Genomic DNA, 18,946 nt, shown 5'->3' with positions numbered 1-18,946 from the left:
GGAAAAGTATGGGAAGTAGCCGTGGTCTGGATAGGGAGAAAAGTGGATGGATTCTCAGTATATTTGGAAACACATTAAGAAGATAAAAGAGTTGTCAGTGGAGTATAAGAGTGGGATATTGGTGAGGAAAGGGAAGGGAGATGACGTCTAGGTGCATGGTGGTGCCATATCCTGAGATGGGAAATCCTAGCTGGTGGTGGGATGGAGAGGTGGTGGAAATGGTTAGGAAGACTGTAGGAAAAAATTTTTCCATTTTACACATGGTAAGTTTGGGCATGGCTGAAACTTCCAAATGGAGGTGTAAACAAAGCATTAGATATAGGAGAATAGAATTTAGAGCAGAGTTCTGGGCTAAAGATAAACGATTTGAAGTCTTCAGGATAAAGATGGCACAGAGAGGCAAAAGTTACTAAGAAAAACTCCAGAGAAATCCCAATATGCTGTGTAAATGCTAGGTAGAAAAAGTTCCTCTAAAACAGCTTTTAAAGGACAACTATTTTGTCTTTGTAGTCAACTATAGCAATCCCCCTTATCTGCAGTTTTTGCTGAGCTTCTCAATTACCTGCCACAGACAGCCTGTCTCAAAATGTTAAATGAAAACTCCAGAAATAAACTACTTAAAACTTTTAAAATACACACTGTTCTGAGTAGCATAATGAAATCTCACACCATACCACTTCATCTGCCTAGGGTGTGAATCATCCTTTTGTCCAGTGTATCCATGCTGTATATTCTACCCTCTTGCTAATTAATAACCATTTTGGTTATCAGACCAACAGTCACATTGTCACAATACTTGTGTTCAAATAACTCTGATTTTACATAATAATGGCCCCAGTAATTGTTCTATTTTATTATTTGTTAATCTCTTATTGTGTCTAATTTATGAATCAAACTATCATAGTTGTGTGTATGTATGTATGTATGTATGTATGTATGTATGTATGTATGTATATAGTTGGGCCTCCATATCCATGGCTCTACCAACACAAATAAAAAATATAGATATTTTTTAAAAAATCACATCTTTACTGAACATGTATAGATATTTTCTTGTCTTTATTCCCTAACAACACAGTATAACAACTTACATTGCATTACATGGCAAGAGGTATTATGAGTAATATACAGATGATTTAAAGAATATGTGAAGACATGCATAGGTTATATGCAAATACTATGCCATTTTATACTAGGGACTTGAGCATCAGTGGATTTTGGTATCCACAGGGATCCTGGAACCAATCCCTGTGGACACTGAGGGATGTCCTGTATTTAGAATTCCATACTATTCTTGACTTCAGGCATCTGCTGGGATCTTGGACTGTATGCTATAGTAATATACACTTGAAAAGGGGTGTATTGACAGCTGTTGGTCTAGAGAGGCTGGAAACTTCCAGCATTGGCAATAAATGAGCCTGAAAAGTGCTAATTACACTCTGTAGAGGAACAGGTCTTTGAGCATGATGTTCTGGGATTGATAACAGGAACTTAGATCATTTGAGATGGGAAGATATGGGGTATATTTAGGAATTGGCCTAGAGAATTTAAGTAGCCATATTTTAAATCTACATTGAATTGCTGAAATAGAACTAATTTATTTTACTTTTTGGGTACCAGGGATTGAACTCAGGAGCACCTGACCACTGAGCCACATCCCCAACCCTATTTTGTATTTTATTTAGAGACAGGATCTCACTGAGTTGCTTAGTGCCTCGATTTTGCTGAGGCTGGCTTTGAACTTGTAATCCTCTTGCCTCAGCCTCCCTCCTGAGCTGCTGGGATTACAGGTGTGCGCGACTTTGCCCTGCTTAGAACCAGTTTTTTAAATCCTACACTTGCAAAATCTTAAAGGGCAAGGGAAAACATTTGTTGCAAGGAATTCTTCATAATTCACACGATTCTAGTGGCCATGGAGCTTGTTTAGTGAGAGAATTCTCTGTATTCTCGTAGAGCTAATGAGACTAGGGGAATAATTTAATTCTCTATATTTAAGAGCTGAAAAAATCTGAGTTGCTCAGTGAAGTTACTTGTCCACCGTCACAGCTGTGAAATAGGAAAATTAGACCAGTAATTCCCAACCTTAGCTGCAATCACATGGGGAACTTATGAACAAAAAAGGCAACCAACTACACAAACAAACAAAAGAACTAAAGCAAGCACAAAATACCAGCATCCAGACTAATTTTTGGAGAGCCTGATTCAATTGACCTGGGAAGAGTGAGACGCACACCAGTATTTTTATTTTTTCCATATTTTTATTATATTATTATTAGAATAAAAATTATTCGTAATAGTGGGATTCATGGTTCACATCTGTATTTTTTAAAAGCTCTCCCAGGTGCTTCTGATGGCCAGATGTGCTGGTAAGACATGTCCTCAAGCTTTCTGACCCATGTTCCTGACTTAACTCCCATGGCCTGGATTACTTTACCGACCACTCATCTGTGCATGCTGCCTCTGCATGATCTCCCAGGGAGACGAAAGCCCCCTGGATGACCACATCCTCTTCCCCACCCACTAACTTGGCCACTCAGATGCTGAATATTCTGCTGCTCACACTTCTCTTACTCCTCAGTTCATTTCCACAGAGACTTTGGTGTTGCTGATATATCTAATCTCTAGTCCTAACCTGACCTCCTGCCCAACAATATCCAGGACTGTGGGATTTATGATTCACAAAGCAGTAAAATATTTGAACTACAGAGCATCGTAACTGTTTCTATAATAATAGGTGAGTTGGATGGAGGTGCAGAATTAATATACGATCCTGAGGTGAATGAAGATTGGGATGTGTGGTAGCAGGTTAGAGTTAACCAATTACCAAGATGTGGTGGCAGACACATCCTACAATGGCCCTGTTTCCTGTCTCCCAATGTCTGCTCCTCTAATTCCTTTCCCCACGTGCACATAAGGCTGGTGACCTTCTCCTAACCAACACAGTATGGCAAAGATGAAGAACTTTGGCAGATTAATTAATTAGAGTCCTTAATCATTCAGGTGAGTTAATCAGATCAAGCTGCACGGACCTGGTCTAATCAGGCGAGCTCCTGAAGTAGATGCTAAGCAGTAGGAACACTCTTCATTGCTGGCTTCAAAGCAAATTGCTATGACTTTGACAACCAGAAGGAAAAAAATTGTGCACAACCCAAGAAGATGGAAGTGAACCCTTCCCAGGATCCACCAGAAGAAAATGTAACCCAGGCACCATCTTGATTTCAACCTGTTAAGATTCCTTATATACTAAGATATGTGTCAAGTTTTTTACTCCGCAGTGTGGCATATGGATGTCCTATACTGAAGGCTGATAACTCTCATATTGGCAAACTCTAATCTAGGCACACTTGATCAAGGATCTAAATCTATTTATTGCCGTGAAAGCAACTGAAATGGGTGTTATAATATAGTAGCTATGTGTGCCCATAAACTCTTGTGGCCCAATAGTGTTCTTCTCTATACCAGTGGCTAAATGGTTTCAACAATGGTAAATGGAAAATGTTTTTTGCTTTAGAATGTGCTGTTCATGAAACCAAGTTTGTATACTGGTGATGAAAATTTTTTCTGATATGGCATAAAATATGGCATAAAAGACTAGCAGGGCATGCTTGTAATACTGGCAACTTGGGATGCTGAGGTGGGAGGCTAGCCCCTGCAATTTAGTGAGATCTTATCCACCCCCGCCAAAAAAAAATTAAAAAGAGTTTGCAGATGTATGTAGCTCAGTGGTAGAGTGCTCCAGCATTCAATCCCCAGTCTTGGAGGTTGGGGGAGGAATGGGAAAGACAACATAATCTAATAAACTGTTGCTGGAGGAATGTGGCTTAAAATTTCAAGCTTTGTGGCAAGTAATAGCAAAAACACTCCTGTATACATGAAACAAGTAGTTCTCCCTTTAAATAACAGGAAAAGGAAAAGGATCTGGAGGAGGCACACAGGGTCTGACTTTTGAAGGTGCTAGTAGGCCAATGGACACTTATGAAGGCAGAGAAGGCAATTTTTCTCAAAAGCACGGGAGCCACTTGCTTTTGAGACAAAAGTTTCAGGAAATTGTTCATGTTACAGATGTACGTATGTGGGGGGAGAACTAAATTCCTACAGTGTTGGAATTAGCAGAGAGGTTAGAAGTTATCTAATTCTACCTATTCATTGTTATGATACAAGTTCAGTGATAAGTAGCGAAGGGAATATTCTGTATTCTCTCAATTGTCTCTCCATTGTCCTTGCTTCTAAAAATACATACATATAATTCTTATGCCCTTTTGAGACTCTGAAATTGGTTAGAATTATTGGTTCCATACAAGCTCAGCTGCAATACAATATAATTGTCTAGACTCAGCCTTGATGATAATAGATTTGAAAAAAAAAGAGCTCTGGACCAATTGTGATCAGCCTTAGATCTGATACCATTTGCTTCCTTGGTAAAGCAACCAGTGACACATGGGCCACATGCACACCTCCACCAAGTTTCTGGGTATGACCTCTTTCATAGTTTCAGGAACTTGTTCATGTTACAGATGGGGCAGTTAAGGTCCAGAAAGGGCTCATCTCAGCCAAGATTCAGCACACAGCCCTGCTCAGTTGCTGTATGCTGATAACCTTATAGCACTTACTGGTTAGATCTGGCAGACAAAGGAGGATAAACTGATTGGTTTGGATTTGCCTAATGGATGGCCAGAAGCCACAGTGGCATCTAATGTACTCAGCCTGGTGCTGTAAGAGTGCTGGAGGCTGTCTTTTTAAAAAATACATAATTGTTTTATAGATGGTCACTTTTATTTATTTTTATATGGTGCTGAGAATCATACACATTGCCCCACACCTGCTAGTTGAACACTCTACCACTGAGCCACAACCCCTCCCCCAAGGCTGTCTTCTACATGGATCAAAAACTGCTTTGGATGTTGCTATGAAGTGGACTAAGAAGCACAAGAAGAACTTCTTGGAAGGGTACTTTCTTCATGCTATAGATGGGAGACAGTGGGTAGAAGTGTAGTGACTACAAGTTTAATTCTTAACTCAGTAACTAACTACATGGCATAGGGAAAGCAAAAAACTCCTTTAAACATTTTTTTTCTCTGATCTGTAAAATAGGAAAATAATAGTACACACATCACACAATTATTGATAGGACTAAAGAAAAGTCACTGAGAGAACCCGCCCAGCTCCATGAACTAGCTGTTATGTTGCTGTTAGTGATTAAATCATCCAGTCTTATAGGATATAATATTCAGAATCACTTGAGTTATCCTTACCTTTTAACTGAGTAGTTTGTCAAGTCAGTTAAGGGACAAGAAAACACTTCATCATAAATGTACTAATGATCAACAAAATTTGTTGAAAAGCACAGCATTGTACTACAAGTCAGAAAAATCAAATTTTCTGAAATGTCATTCTTCCTTACTATTCCTCCAACCACCACCCCAAATTACCTGAGAAATAATTTTTAAAAACTATTAAGCACAGTTACAAATACTGTATTTCCTGTTTTTAAAATAGCCAGAATACATGTATGTGTTATGTATTATTTTTTAAAGTGGCCTCCAAATACTTTTACTTTTCCTTGGTCTTTTGCAAAAGAAACATATGCAACACCTCCTCAAATACTCTTAGAGCTACATCATAAAAAAGACTTTGAATTACTGAGAAAGGAAGCAGGGCACTCTCTTTAAGAAGGTAGAAAAATGCAGTTTACAAATACTTTTCTTTTTTACTGAATTAAAGGATATCCTAGCACATGAGAGATACTACTTTGTTAATTTAAAATAAACAAAACATCTTTGATTCCCACCACCCTCCAATGAAACATTCTCCCAGTATTCTAAAAGCTCCAGGTACCAATACTGGTTTCCTCAGAAAACAGAAAGATGGTGGTGCTGTCCAGAGTACTGCCAGTGCAGAAATAAACTATCCTCCAATTTAATAAAATGAGAACAAGTACTGTTACTTCTTCTGTTTTTGAAAAGCACTGGAAAAATGTGTATGCAAGTAACTGAAATGCCATCCACGAAACAGTTACAACCACCAAAATAAGGAAGGCTTATTTTTTCTATTTTACTTCAAAAGGAACAAATAAATTGGTCATCAGTCTTCAGTAAGTTCTGGATTTGCCACCACCTCCAGAAACTGTACAAATAGTTCTTTTGTTTTACTTATTTATAACACATATATCACATAAGGCAAATTGACGTCATGCTTTACTTCAGTAAAATGGGGGGGAAAATGCTTTCTCTGAAATTGGCACTAAAGTTGTTTTAAAATCTTAATAGCAAGAAGATACAACCAACTATAAGCAGAATGAACACAGTCATAATACATATCAAAATTATTTCCTTTATATAATCAGCAATGAGTAACTCCAGAGGTAGTATGGCAGAAACGATAATGGATCCTATCAGGTCACAACCAATGAAGAAATTAAATTTATTTATTTTTCCTATGGTTCTGACCATAAATTGCTTTACACAGTTAGGACCTGAATAAAAACCACTCTCAGAAATCTTGGCCCATTAATTCAACTGACATATCAATTTACAACTTTCAGGACTGCAGATATAAAAAATGTAAAGTATAAAATTATGTTAAGTTTGAAATGGTTTTAATTGTATTCATTAAAAATATTTACATTTCCCAGTACTTACTTGACAAAACTCCCCTGCAATATAATTCTACTCTAAACTTTTATTTATAAAATGAGGCTCATTTATGAGATTTCAATGACTGCTACACTGAAAATTACTTACATTCTGTAAAATATTTTAAGAACTTTTCATATCAAAGGTAGTTTATATTGGATTATCTGAAACCCAATAGTGCCCACAGATGAGCTTCTTATAATTCTTTTTATTAATGCTTGGAAAGCACTGTGACAATGGAAAGTGCTGTTAAGTGCTATCATCTCCCTTAAATTTTCTTTTTTACTGTGTGCACATTGTGAAATAAACACATATGCAGCATGTCCATGTTTTGATATGTATTTTTTATTTCCCTGCAGTTTTCACTTATCAAGAACAAGTAACAGGGAAAGTTGTCTGAACTAGTGCATAAACAAACATTCTGAAACACCACTACACGTATCTAATTTACAAGAACCGTATAAAAAAAGTCACTAAAACACTACACTATGAAGGTGTCCAACGCTTACAGTCAGACTTTTTCCAACCCGTTACTTGCCTTGTAGCCACAGGAAAACTCTCCAAAATTGAAAAGACAATCTTGCCACAACCCTCCCCCCTCCCAACACCTGGGATGGCTCGATATCTAGACTTCCAATATTTATTGCAATGATATAATGCAATACATACCTGGTAAATATCTTTTATGTGGTGTGTTACAGTTTTAAAGCCAGTTAAAATATGCAGTCTTCAGATAAAATGTAATCCTTGAAAAATTTTCATGTCTGCACAGTTTAAATGTGCTAGATGCATAATTTTCCTAGTCCGTTTTTTCTGTGTAATTATTTTTTATAAACTGGTATTATAAATAGAAATATACATTCAAAATATATGGAAAAGTGAGTTACTACATTAAATTTGCATGTATCGATCCATCCCTTTCCCCTGCACAGTAATAGAAAATACTATTTTGCCTTGAACTTCATATTTGACAGTGAAATGCCACTAAAGTATTTACCAAAAAGTCCATCTAGTCAAATTGTGAAACAAAATGAACCAAGTGAAAACTTTACAGTTCCTTTAGAAAAAAATTACAAGAATTTCATTTCCTAGCTATGAATCTTTAACTTTTTAGACACAAAGTTGGATTTATTTTTACAAGATACAAAATGTAAACATGGCAAAATAAATAGTTAAAACAAGTGATGCAGGATCCCATTTCATGCTCATGATCCCATTAAAGAATTATTTTTTAAAATCCATTCAGTTGCAAATTCAAGTGCAAAAGCATGATGATGAATATCTACTATTCAAGTAACAGAAATAATATTGATGATACAAATAAACTATTTTACAAGGTAGTGATTTTCCCAATTTTACAAAATATACATCATATATCGACTTAACATCCGATATACTGTAGTCCATTTAGGTCCATTGTTACGCTCTGTGATCCACAGAGTGTCGCCTTTTGCATTCAGCTGGAATATGAATGACTGCACACCATCCACACAGGAAAAGCCACATGTTTTAGGTTATGTCACTTCCATAGCTACTGTTGTCTCTGCTATTCCATTTAAACCCAATCTTTCTGGTTCATGGTTCTCTCTATGAGGCAAAAAGTAAAATAAACATTAATCTCTAGGATCTGTTAACACTCAGCATTTATAGATTGCAATTTTATGTGACTACAATTAAACATGACTTCCTAAGAACCTTCTCCACTTTTATTACTTCCAGAAAGGAATGAAGATGTTTTCAACTCAGAAATTCCAATAATTTCTAATTTCTTGATTATAACTAATTTTTTAAAGGAAAGATAACAATTAAACACAGTTTTTTAGTAGAAGCTAATGATAATTACTGATGAAATATATAACACAGGACAATCCCAGTTTATTACAATAGGTGGAATACATGATGCTCAAAGAGAATCATCAATGGGAGTACAACATTATTTAAATCACCTCCAATTAGAGTTTAATTTTATAGGCTTAAGGTACTTATTAATCCATGCAAATCAGTTTTTTCTGATTTACTGTCTTCTCTGCATTAGTGTGATTAAAAAAATATAAAAACTTACTCTAAATACATTATTACAGATTTAATTACTCCTGGAATAGTCTCAATTTTAACATATACATCAAATTTCTTTTTATAAAATGCTAAATACACATAAATTGTGATTTGAAACTGAAATTCTGGTATGGAATTAATAATAACAACTCTAATCTTCCAGACTGTCTAAACAGCAACAAAAGTAAATGAAGCTTCTAAAAAATAGTGATGTTATTTGCCAATTTGACATTTTCTCCTTTTTCTTTTTTTCCTTTTACAATTCTGGTTGACATTTAAGCATCCTAATAGAAACCTCAAACAAATAACCTAAATCACAGAGCCTTATGCTAAGCAGATCCTTAAGATGATGAAAAGCAAGTCTCTTAGACACCCATTGCTAGAACAGTTAAAAAAAAAAAAAGTCTTTCTCCTCCCACAAATAGCCAGCAGAGAGAGAATACACACACACCTTGCTATGCTGCTGATGGCACTACTGGGAGTAACCTTTGGCACTCTGTCCATACTGGCAGCAACTGTGGCAAGTTTTAAGGCTGTTGGCGATGGTGCTGAAGTCCGTGTATTGATATGCACATTGACTGGAGAAACAACACTGACATTATTGAGGTGCACTGCATTTGTCAGGCAGGAATTGTTCATGGGAAGTGTTTGAGGACTGCTTGTGCACAATGCTGGGATTAAGTGGTTTGTAGTAGTGTGGCCAACTGTCCTTACAAGTTGTACAGCTGAAATCCCTGGGCTGGATGATAAAGCCATATTGGTGGAGTATAATGTTTTAGAGGTTCCTGAAAGATAAAAAGAAAAACCACTCAATTAGTGTAATGGGACATTAATAAAACACTTTAAAAATTAGAAGTTTAATAGTAAAAATTAATGCAAACATTTATATCCAATTAAATACCAAGTTAACTTTTCACATAACACTCTCCAAAGAGAGCTGCTTATCATTAAGTACAATATACTCATCTGATATAACCCAAAGCACACCCTCTTGTTTACTGGTCTGCATAAAGAGGCTTTGCATTCTGCTGCCTCTATATGTGGTGACTTTGAAGGCAAGTACAATAAGATAGATGGTAAACAGGATCATGGGTATATGTAAAACAAATGGAAAAGCCAAAGGTCTAAGAAAGAAGTGAAGGTTGTCTTTGAGGACTCAGGATAGTAAAAAGCACACATGGTTTCACAGTACTGTATTTCAGGAGGAGGTGTCAAAGAAAATCTCCCATGAGTATGCTGGATGGAAAGGTAAATCTGATTTAAAGCTTATTTATCAGACTGCCTTGCTTATATCTCACTTTTTAATCTACATGTGGATGACTCAATGGTGATGGTCAGTAATTAGTTCAATGGATATAATAAAATACGAAGCAATAACAGTCTAGGAATGAAACCAGGAAGGATAGTGTACACAGCTAGGGAGCCAGCATATAGGAGGAAACAGGGAGTGACACTTTGTGAATTCTAGAAAATACTCAGCTATTCCCCATATCTTTCCACAGAAATTCTGAAGAGTAATGATTGACTTCTTATATACATTTTTCCTTTGGAGATAAGAAATAAAACCAAACTCAAGTTTTTCATGAGCTATAACTTCAAGTGAAACCCCAGCTGTACCTGAAGGTTGGACGACACCATTTATGTTGCTGTGGCCTGTGTTCTGTTCCTTGACTACCTCACTGCGACCTGGAACAGGTGCACTGACCACTGCAGATGCAGCAAAGTGGGCGCTGGCTGAGTCGAGTGTTTTAGACATGCAGTCAGAGGTGCTTGAGCCCTATAAAATAGACAAAGTCAAATTCTCAGTTTCTTAGATGTGATTTCATGAACATTAAGGAATGGAGTAAACCCTAGAGACTGTTGCCTTTCTAATCTTCAATAGTCACAATTGTTTAGATTAAGAGATCCAGGACTTCACAGTTGAAGGGAAGTTAAATGACCATTCCTTGATTCTGTATAAAACTGTTACTAAAGCCAATAGCAATAGTCTGTAAAGTCACGTCCAGACCTACCTAGATGTCACAAGAGCATTGATGGAGCCCAGGGACACTGAGAATTCCATGGTGTTTGACTCAGGAGCTTTAAGGTCAATGTACTGACTGTTTGAGAATAAGCTGAACCACTATGGGCAGATGCTGGCCTTAGAGTTTGCAGAACATAACCAAATTGATTACTTGTATAATTATGGAGCAATACAATTTAAGACCTAAAAAATGCAAGGTTTATTCTTTTCAGGAGGCTCAACTTGAGATATAAATACGTGTGTGTGTATATTTTTGGCAACACTGGGGACTGATCCCTGAGTGTTTTACCACTGAGCCATACCCCCAGTCCATTTTATGATTGACTGATTGATTGATTCAGACAAGGTATTGCTAAGCTGTGAGGTGGCCTTGAACTTGTGATCCTCCTGCTGCAGCCTCCACTGTAGATGGAATTAGAGGTAGGATTATAAGTGAGATTACAGCCTGGCTTGGTTTTGTTTTTAAAAGCTTAAACAACAGACACTTATTCCCACATAGCTCTGGAGGCCAGAAGTCCACAGTAAATCTTACAAGGCTCATATATCTAGGTATTGGCAGGGTTGGTTCCTACAGTTTTCATAAAATATTTTTATTCTCATTCCTAGTGTCTTTATTTAACAGTGTCTTATGAACAACTTTCCCTAGAAGCAATTTTTTTTTTTTTTTCCTACAGAGAAACATTATTCAGAGGCAAGGGGCTATGCTGCTTAGATTTACTGCACATTTCAAAGAGAATTACCTCTAGCTTCGTGAGGCACAGCCACACAGCACTTAAACACATGTTTAGAAAGGATCAAAAATGTTATAAAATCAAGAATGGGGATGATAGTTTTAAGAACACGTAATTACTTTTATAAATTCTCAATAACCCTTCCAATAAAAAGTTATTTGTTTCCTAAATTAAAAATACCATATTTGGGCTCCAGTACTTTTCTCAAAATATTCAGAGATTAGCTTATAACTACTCACTTAATATTATGTAAATTAAAAAGAAATTCTCAAAATCAAGGGTGGCAAAATCAGTTATTTTCTGTGACCTGACTAACTAAACAAAACAACAAAATCACAAAGAAAAAGAAAGGGACAACTGTGATTAAAAGACGGGCTTACCTGTGCTTTTGGATGTGTCTGTTGCGAGGAATGCTGAGATTGCTGTTTCTGCTGAAGCTGAGCAAGTTGCTGTCTTTGCATTTGAACTAATTGCTGTTGATGTGTCTGAAACTGCTCTTCTGTGATGCCCCCTGTTACTGATAAAGGATAAATATGTGTTTTAAATATATACTTAATACAAGTAGAATACAATGCAAACTTATTCCACAATTAAGATGAAGAGGAATCAAATCATAATACACATAAGTCAAGGAACCCAATAAAAATGACAAATCTTTCATCAAGCATGGCATATGCTTAAATCCATGATCTCCTAATATCAAAATGCTAAAAAAGATTTCTAGGCATAGTTTTTGTTGAATAACAGTTCTTACATGAGGATTTTACCATTTATTCAGACTTAGGGCATTTACTATTAATTTTAATTCTCCCTATTATGGTGACCATGTAATGAGAAAAATTTCAATTTGTTAATGTAAATAATGACGATGACTAAATTATAGCCTTATAGTAAGAAAGCAAGACCACCTGTAAGACTAATTTTTACTTCAATGTCATATGACACTGAAGTGAAAATACCTTTCTTTAGTTACAAATTAGAAAAATAGATGTTCATCTAACATAACTATTGGCTATATTTAAGCCAGCAGTTCAATACTTAAAATAAGTCCTACCTATAAAAATAGGAGCTAGAAATAAAAAGAGTTTTCAAGAAAATTAAAGATACAATTGTATTCTCAGATATAATCAAGCATACCGTGGCCAAGTGTGTTAAAATGGGGGTCTAATATAAAAACATATTATTTTCTTAGTTGATTAAAAGATCAACTAAGCTGGGGACAGTGGCACACACCTTTAATTCCAGCAGCTCAGGAGGCTGAGGCAGAAGACTACAAGTTCAAAGCCAGCCTAAGCAACTTAGACCCTCAGCAACTTATTGAGACCCTGTCTCAAAAAAATTAAAAAGTGCTGGGGTGGTTAAGTACCCCTGGACTCAATCCCTGGCACCAACACAATAAATAAATAAATAATCAATCAATCAACTAAGTTAAATTAGGAGTCATTTTCCTCAAAGAAATGTAAACAAAATTTCATTCACTGATATTTAAGTAGATCACTGATAAACTGATTTAGAGGACACAAAAGCTACTTTCCATAGAGGTTACTGAATTTTTAGAGTAATGAAACATTAAATCCCATCACAATACATATAATCTAAGGGCAATTTTTGCTCTACTTACCACCCCCTTTTAGGGAGGGGGCAGCAAGAGATTGAACCCAGGGGTGTTCTATCACTGAGCTACATCCCAGTCCATTTTGGGTCTTACTAAATTGCCCAGGTTAGCCTCAAACTTGTGATCCTCATGCCTCAGACTATTGAGAAGCTGGGATTACAGACACACTCTACTTTTCATTATAGCTTTCTTTCTGCTCTCCTATTTCACTGAAGCAACAAGTAAATATATCTATTATGCTGGAGAGTGCGGCACTATGAGTTACAGTGAATACATGGCAAAACAAATTAAGAAGAGGGTCATTACTATAAAGTTCTGCAGTGTAGTTGGGAAGAAAAGATACACATAAAGAAATGCCAACTGTATGAGTCACCTTGTGTGTTAGTTAATCAATATGACTAGGATTCCATCCTGAACCCAGGTTACCTGACTCTACCCCCACAATGTTCCTGCTTAAGAGCATCACAAATGAGAAATTTAAAGCCTACTCCTACAAAAAGCCCCAGAGATAAATAAACAAAGCTTTAGAAAAACTTTCATTTCTGTTCTACAACATTATCATTAAAATTTGTATTGAATCATACGAGGGGAAAAGACAGATAGCAATTAAAAAATCTGGAGCTATTTACTGCTCACTCGAAAATCTTAACATTACCTGTATTTTTTGAAGTACATATTAATTATTTTACTGAATTACCAACAAAATCAAATATCTTTCTTTGGATATGTTAAATTCACTGCAAGTGTTCTATTTTTAAATGAAAAAAATTTTTTAATTCTAAAGTTACAATCTTCAAAATCAAATGAAAATGTGAAGTATTCATGAATTTCCAGCTGTTTGAAAACCTTGGAGAAAGAGATGAAAAATAGCTTATTAGATACAAAGTCAGAGAGGAAAATCTCAAACCCAAATAAATCTGTAAGTCTTATATGTACAATAAGAGTGGACCATTTCAAAAGAAGTAAACTTGGAATCTGGTATTAGCAGTCCTTAAATCCAGTATTGATTGTCCAGAGCTGAGCTTAGTGGTGTGGTGAAAAGGAGATTCAAAGTGATTAAGTCTGAGGAATAAACTAAATAAGGGGAAAATACTTTTTATGGCTATTTTAAAATAGAAATGTAAATAAGACTCCTTCTTTTCCAAAATCTTATAAGAGAGCTAGTAAAATCTTAACTAATTCAGAATAAAATATAGGTTGACTATTCCTAATCTAAAATGCTGCCAAGTCCAAAATTTTCTGAATGTACAATACTCAATGAATTTGGGATTTTGGAAAATTTCAGATTTTGTGATGCTCAAATAGTAAAGGCTACACAACTATTTTAAATTTGAAAAACTCAGAAATCTGAGATACTTCTGGTCCCAAGCGTTTCTTATAAGATACATAAATATCTAAATTAGTGAAAAGAATAAACTGCCATTTAAAAAAATGAAAGGTATTACTTTTAGATGCATGTGTAAGTTTGTTGTATGATCCCAACTACTACGTATAACTATAAAGCTCTAATAAAAATATACTTTTAAAAAAGTATTACTTTTGGGTTGGTAGTCCACAGCTAAAACAGCATTGCCAACTACAGTTGTCCTACTTGCTTTTGTAAACAGATGATCATTATGTATATATTAAAAAGGATGCTGATAAAATTACCTACTTTTTTAGACGTCTGCATTTATTGTCTTGTGTTGTTGAGTCTATTCATTTGTTCAGAAACTCCATTCTTTTTCTACTTATAGGAATTCATAAAATTCCAACCATGTCTCAGTCCAAATTATTCAAATTAATGGTGTTTCTCAGCTTTTTAAAATTTCGGCTGACTCTGATACCAAAAATCTTGTTCCTGATCTCATTTTTAAGTTGAGAATCACTGATTAAAAACTTAATATCATCCTATAATATGGATATGCTTTAAAGTTACATTAAGTTTTTCCCTCTTCTCCCCTTGCCCCAAACTCAGTATGTTATATCCTTTCTTGATATTGTTCTTTACTATTAAGGTATTTTATATTTGAAACAAGCTGATGGTCTTCATCTAAAATTTTCTCTTTAGTATTACCTCAAAAATTTAGTATTTAAACAAAGTAGTACTTGGACAAAATAGTGAAAACAGCAAAGAGTAATCATGATACAAAACTGGAACACAGACAAAACACCCTTTCTAACTCCTTTATCATTTTGAGGGTAAAGGGAAGTAGTTAAGAAATATATGGTTTTAATGGCACAGACACAATATTGAATCGTGGCTCTCAGGGTTCATTTACACCTTGGTAGGTAAATGGTAAAAATTTGAAAGCATTTTCTCTACTTATTATTTTTCCTTTCTTAAGTTATTAGAACACTTTCAAAACTAAAATAAACACTTCCATAACTGACTTCAAGGCATCAAGAGGCACACATTAAAATACATCAGGAAGAGGTCACAGTTATAGTGACTAAATCTGTTTAGGACTGAAATACATGGTAGGGAGCCAGCTTGGAGTGGGGTAGTGGTGGCACAAAGTGGAGGTAGGAAGTTTTGTTTTTGTTTTTCCCCTGTTCTGGGGATTAAACCTAGGGGTGGTTCTACCATTGAATTACATCCCCAGCCCTTTTTAAAAAATTTGATACAGAGTCTCAATAAGTTGCTTAGGCTGGCCTTGAACTTGAGGTCCTCCTGCCTTAACTGCTCAAGTGGCTGGGATTACTGGCATGGGCCATGGTGTCTCCTCTCACTAGTTCATCTTTAAAGTTGCTAGCATATGATGAGGTTGTGGGGGAAAAGGTATTCTTATACATGGTTGGTGGGATTGCAGACTAGTTAAAACCACTCTGGAAAACGGTATGGAGGATTTCTCAAAATACTAGGAATGAAACCACCATATGACCCAGCTATTTCACTCCTTGGCATTTTCCCCAAATATCTAAAATCAGCATACTACAGTGATACAGCCACCTCAATGTTTATAGAGCATAATTCATGATACCTAATTTATGGAATCAACCCAGATGTCCATCACTAGATGAATTAAGAAATTATGTTACACACACACACACACACACACACACACACACACACACACACTGTTCTACTCAGCTATAAAAAAGAATGAAGTTATGGTATTTGTCAGTAAATGGATGGAAATGAAGATTATCATGCTAAGTGAAATTAGCAAAACTCAGAAACTCAAAGGTCGAATGTTTTCTCTCATTCACGGAAGTTAAGAGTAAAATAAAGGAAAGGGAAAATAGGATAGCAATCAAATATAAATTAATAGATGATCGAGAGGAAGTCTAGAAGAAGGAAGAGAATGGGAAAGAAGGAGCGAGAAGGAAAAGAGGAGGATCATAAACTGAAATAGATTTCCATGCATGTATGAGTTTGTTGGAATGGACCAACTACTATAAAGCTGTAATGAAAAAAAAAGTTGCTAGCTTGAAAGGAAATTCACTTCATACTTCAAAGTCCTATCAGTTTAAAAGTAACCATAAACCTGGGTTGGGGTTGTGGCTCAGCGGTAGAGTGCTCGCCTAGCACATTCGAGGCCCTGAGTTCGATCCTCAGCACCACATAAAAATAAATAAAACAAAGGTATTGTGTCCAACTACACTTAAAAAAAAAAGTAACCCAAAAATCTGTTTCGTGAATGTGACAATTACCTCACAACTCTAGACAGTAAGGAAGTATTCTTTCCCTAAGTATGAAGTTTTATAAATCTTCCTGGGTAACACATTCTGGCAGATCAGTATACCTGTTACAGAATTTCACCCTTTATATACACAAATATGTCATTCCATACGTAAGTAAATTTTTGCATGTCCAGATCTCATTATATATAACCTACAATCTATCTTCCATGAAAGCCCATAACCTTTCTGGCTATCTTCTATGTAATCTGAACCATTACTCATCTTGGATTTAATGGTCTGCTTTTATTCCATGTACCTTTCCTTGGAATATCTGTATTATTTTTGGGATGCTTATTGTTTTCAAATGTCCCAGGAATTGTTCGTTTTACCCTTTACCTTTTAGGTTTGTGGTTCTTACATGGTGCTTGGCTTAGGCTGACCTCTTATCACCTTTTCCTCCTATTTTCTGACAGTGATCCATGAAAAATATATTCTTAAGTACCTTCACAGATTTTACATTAACATGATTACAAAGTTTTAGATCACTATTTCTTGAGCTTGGGATCACAGAGATATTCCTGAGTTTATGTGAAACCTTTACAAGCAGTTGCTAACTTTGTATTACTGTTTCACTGATAAACTAACAAGAAAAATTGAACAGAAACACATTTTGGGTCTCCTGGATAATCATCTCATCAGAGTACAAACTTGTGATTTTTGTGTTTCCCAAGAACGCATGCCTGCCTTTGTTTTTCATAATCCTTTTAACTTTCAACACAGTTTCTCTCGAACTGGGTTAAGATGATGTATTCTTGGGAAGCTATGAATTTTCCAAATACTGGCTTAGACCAAGTTTTCACATCTTAATGAATAATACCTAATATGGTAGTGAAAATCATTTAAGGATGGTGGAATGAGATGGACATCATTATCCTAGAAGTCAAAATGAATATATTATTCAGCATTTTTCATCTATCACATATATCTATTACATACGTCTTTGCTATATGTTTTAACACATGCTTTATTAAAGCAATGTTAACAGCATGTAAGCTTTTTTGTTTTGAAGGACAGGTATGGGACTGGAGACAGGTATGGGGAGAGAGGGAGATTCTATTTCAAATCTTCCAGGTTACAATAGGAAGTCAGGTTCACATAAACCACTGGTGTTACTCCAAGGGCAAATGTAATCCAGGAGAGTTGATATAAGCTTTCCAGGGCTACATACATTCTATAAACTCTTTTAGTTATAGGCAAACTAACAAACTCTAGGGGCAGGAAGTAAAAACATAAGGGAGGTAGGGGAATGAGGAACAAATGGGTGTGAGGATAATGAAAATGGATTAAAGATCCATTTAAGCTGCTGATACCCAACCTAAATAGTTACAATTAAAATGTCATCATTATTCACTTAATGGTCAAACTCTTTAATCCCTTAAGTTTAAATCCTTTTCTCACTTTCAGAAGCAAGCTTAATAAAAATGATAAATCCTCCTGAGTATCTTAGTAGTGCTAACAGTCTTACTCATCCTAAAACTTTTACACTTATAAATATTTAATGGCAATTTAAGAAAAAATAAGAGAAACAAAATTAAATTAAAAATCAGGAATTCTTCTTGGAAATGTACAAACTATTAATGAATTTATAAATTCGCAATATTAAGGTATCAGGAACTAGCCAAAAGGGTTACTGTGTTAACACAGGTGGGAAGAGAAAGATGTGGTAACTTGCAACTCTGAATTTATGAAAACCATGGTTAAATGTAAATTAAGATGGTCCTTCAAGCCCGAACAAGGAAAACATTTTTAGATAAGAAATAAATTTTCTTGGGTTTTCAACTTAAGAATACCATCTCAAATAATGCTGCATTTTCAACAGACAAAAAATGTTATCCTGTATTTATATAAAGAATATATTATTTATCATGTGCTGTCCTTGCAGGTAAGAAGTATTGATTTTTTTTTAAACTCTGCAACTTTAAAACCTTAACACAGTGCTTTGTATGTAAAAGATCCTAAAATATTATGTAAGAAATAATTTTCCTTGGCTATTCACTTGCTATGTTGAGGACAATCTCTCTCTTTCTCTATCCTATTTTATTTTTACTTTTTGTACCAGAATTTGAACCTAGGGGTGCTAAACTATTGAGCCCTAGCCCATATGTTTGTGTGTGTGTGTGTGTATTTATTTTTGTACCGAGGAATTGAACCCCAAATCACTTAACCACAGAGACACATCCACACATCTTTATGTTTTACTTTGAAACAGGGTCTCACTAAGTTG

At 35.5% G+C, this 18,946-nt stretch overlaps 1 protein-coding gene across 1 annotated transcript in view; it reads right to left on the bottom strand.

Moving 5' to 3' along the window:
- Window positions 1-6,957: 6,957 nt before the first annotated feature.
- Window positions 6,958-18,946, bottom strand: part of EPC2 (enhancer of polycomb homolog 2) — a 130,512-nt gene continuing 118,523 nt past the window's right edge. Inside the window, exons 11-14 of the mRNA XM_081261079.1 lie at window positions 11,822-11,958; window positions 10,305-10,464; window positions 9,139-9,472; window positions 6,958-8,219 (exon numbers count right to left, since the gene is read on the bottom strand). Coding sequence (XP_081117205.1) covers window positions 8,147-8,219; window positions 9,139-9,472; window positions 10,305-10,464; window positions 11,822-11,958 — 704 coding nt within the window. The 3' untranslated portion in view covers window positions 6,958-8,146. The remainder of the gene's footprint in view (window positions 8,220-9,138; window positions 9,473-10,304; window positions 10,465-11,821; window positions 11,959-18,946) is intronic.

This window comes from Spermophilus citellus, assembly GCF_964194105.1.
Source record: "Spermophilus citellus genome assembly, chromosome: 11".
NCBI lineage: Eukaryota > Metazoa > Chordata > Mammalia > Rodentia > Sciuridae > Spermophilus > Spermophilus citellus.
Note: the sequence above shows the minus strand (reverse complement) of the source record. Positions and strands in the feature narration are given on the sequence as shown.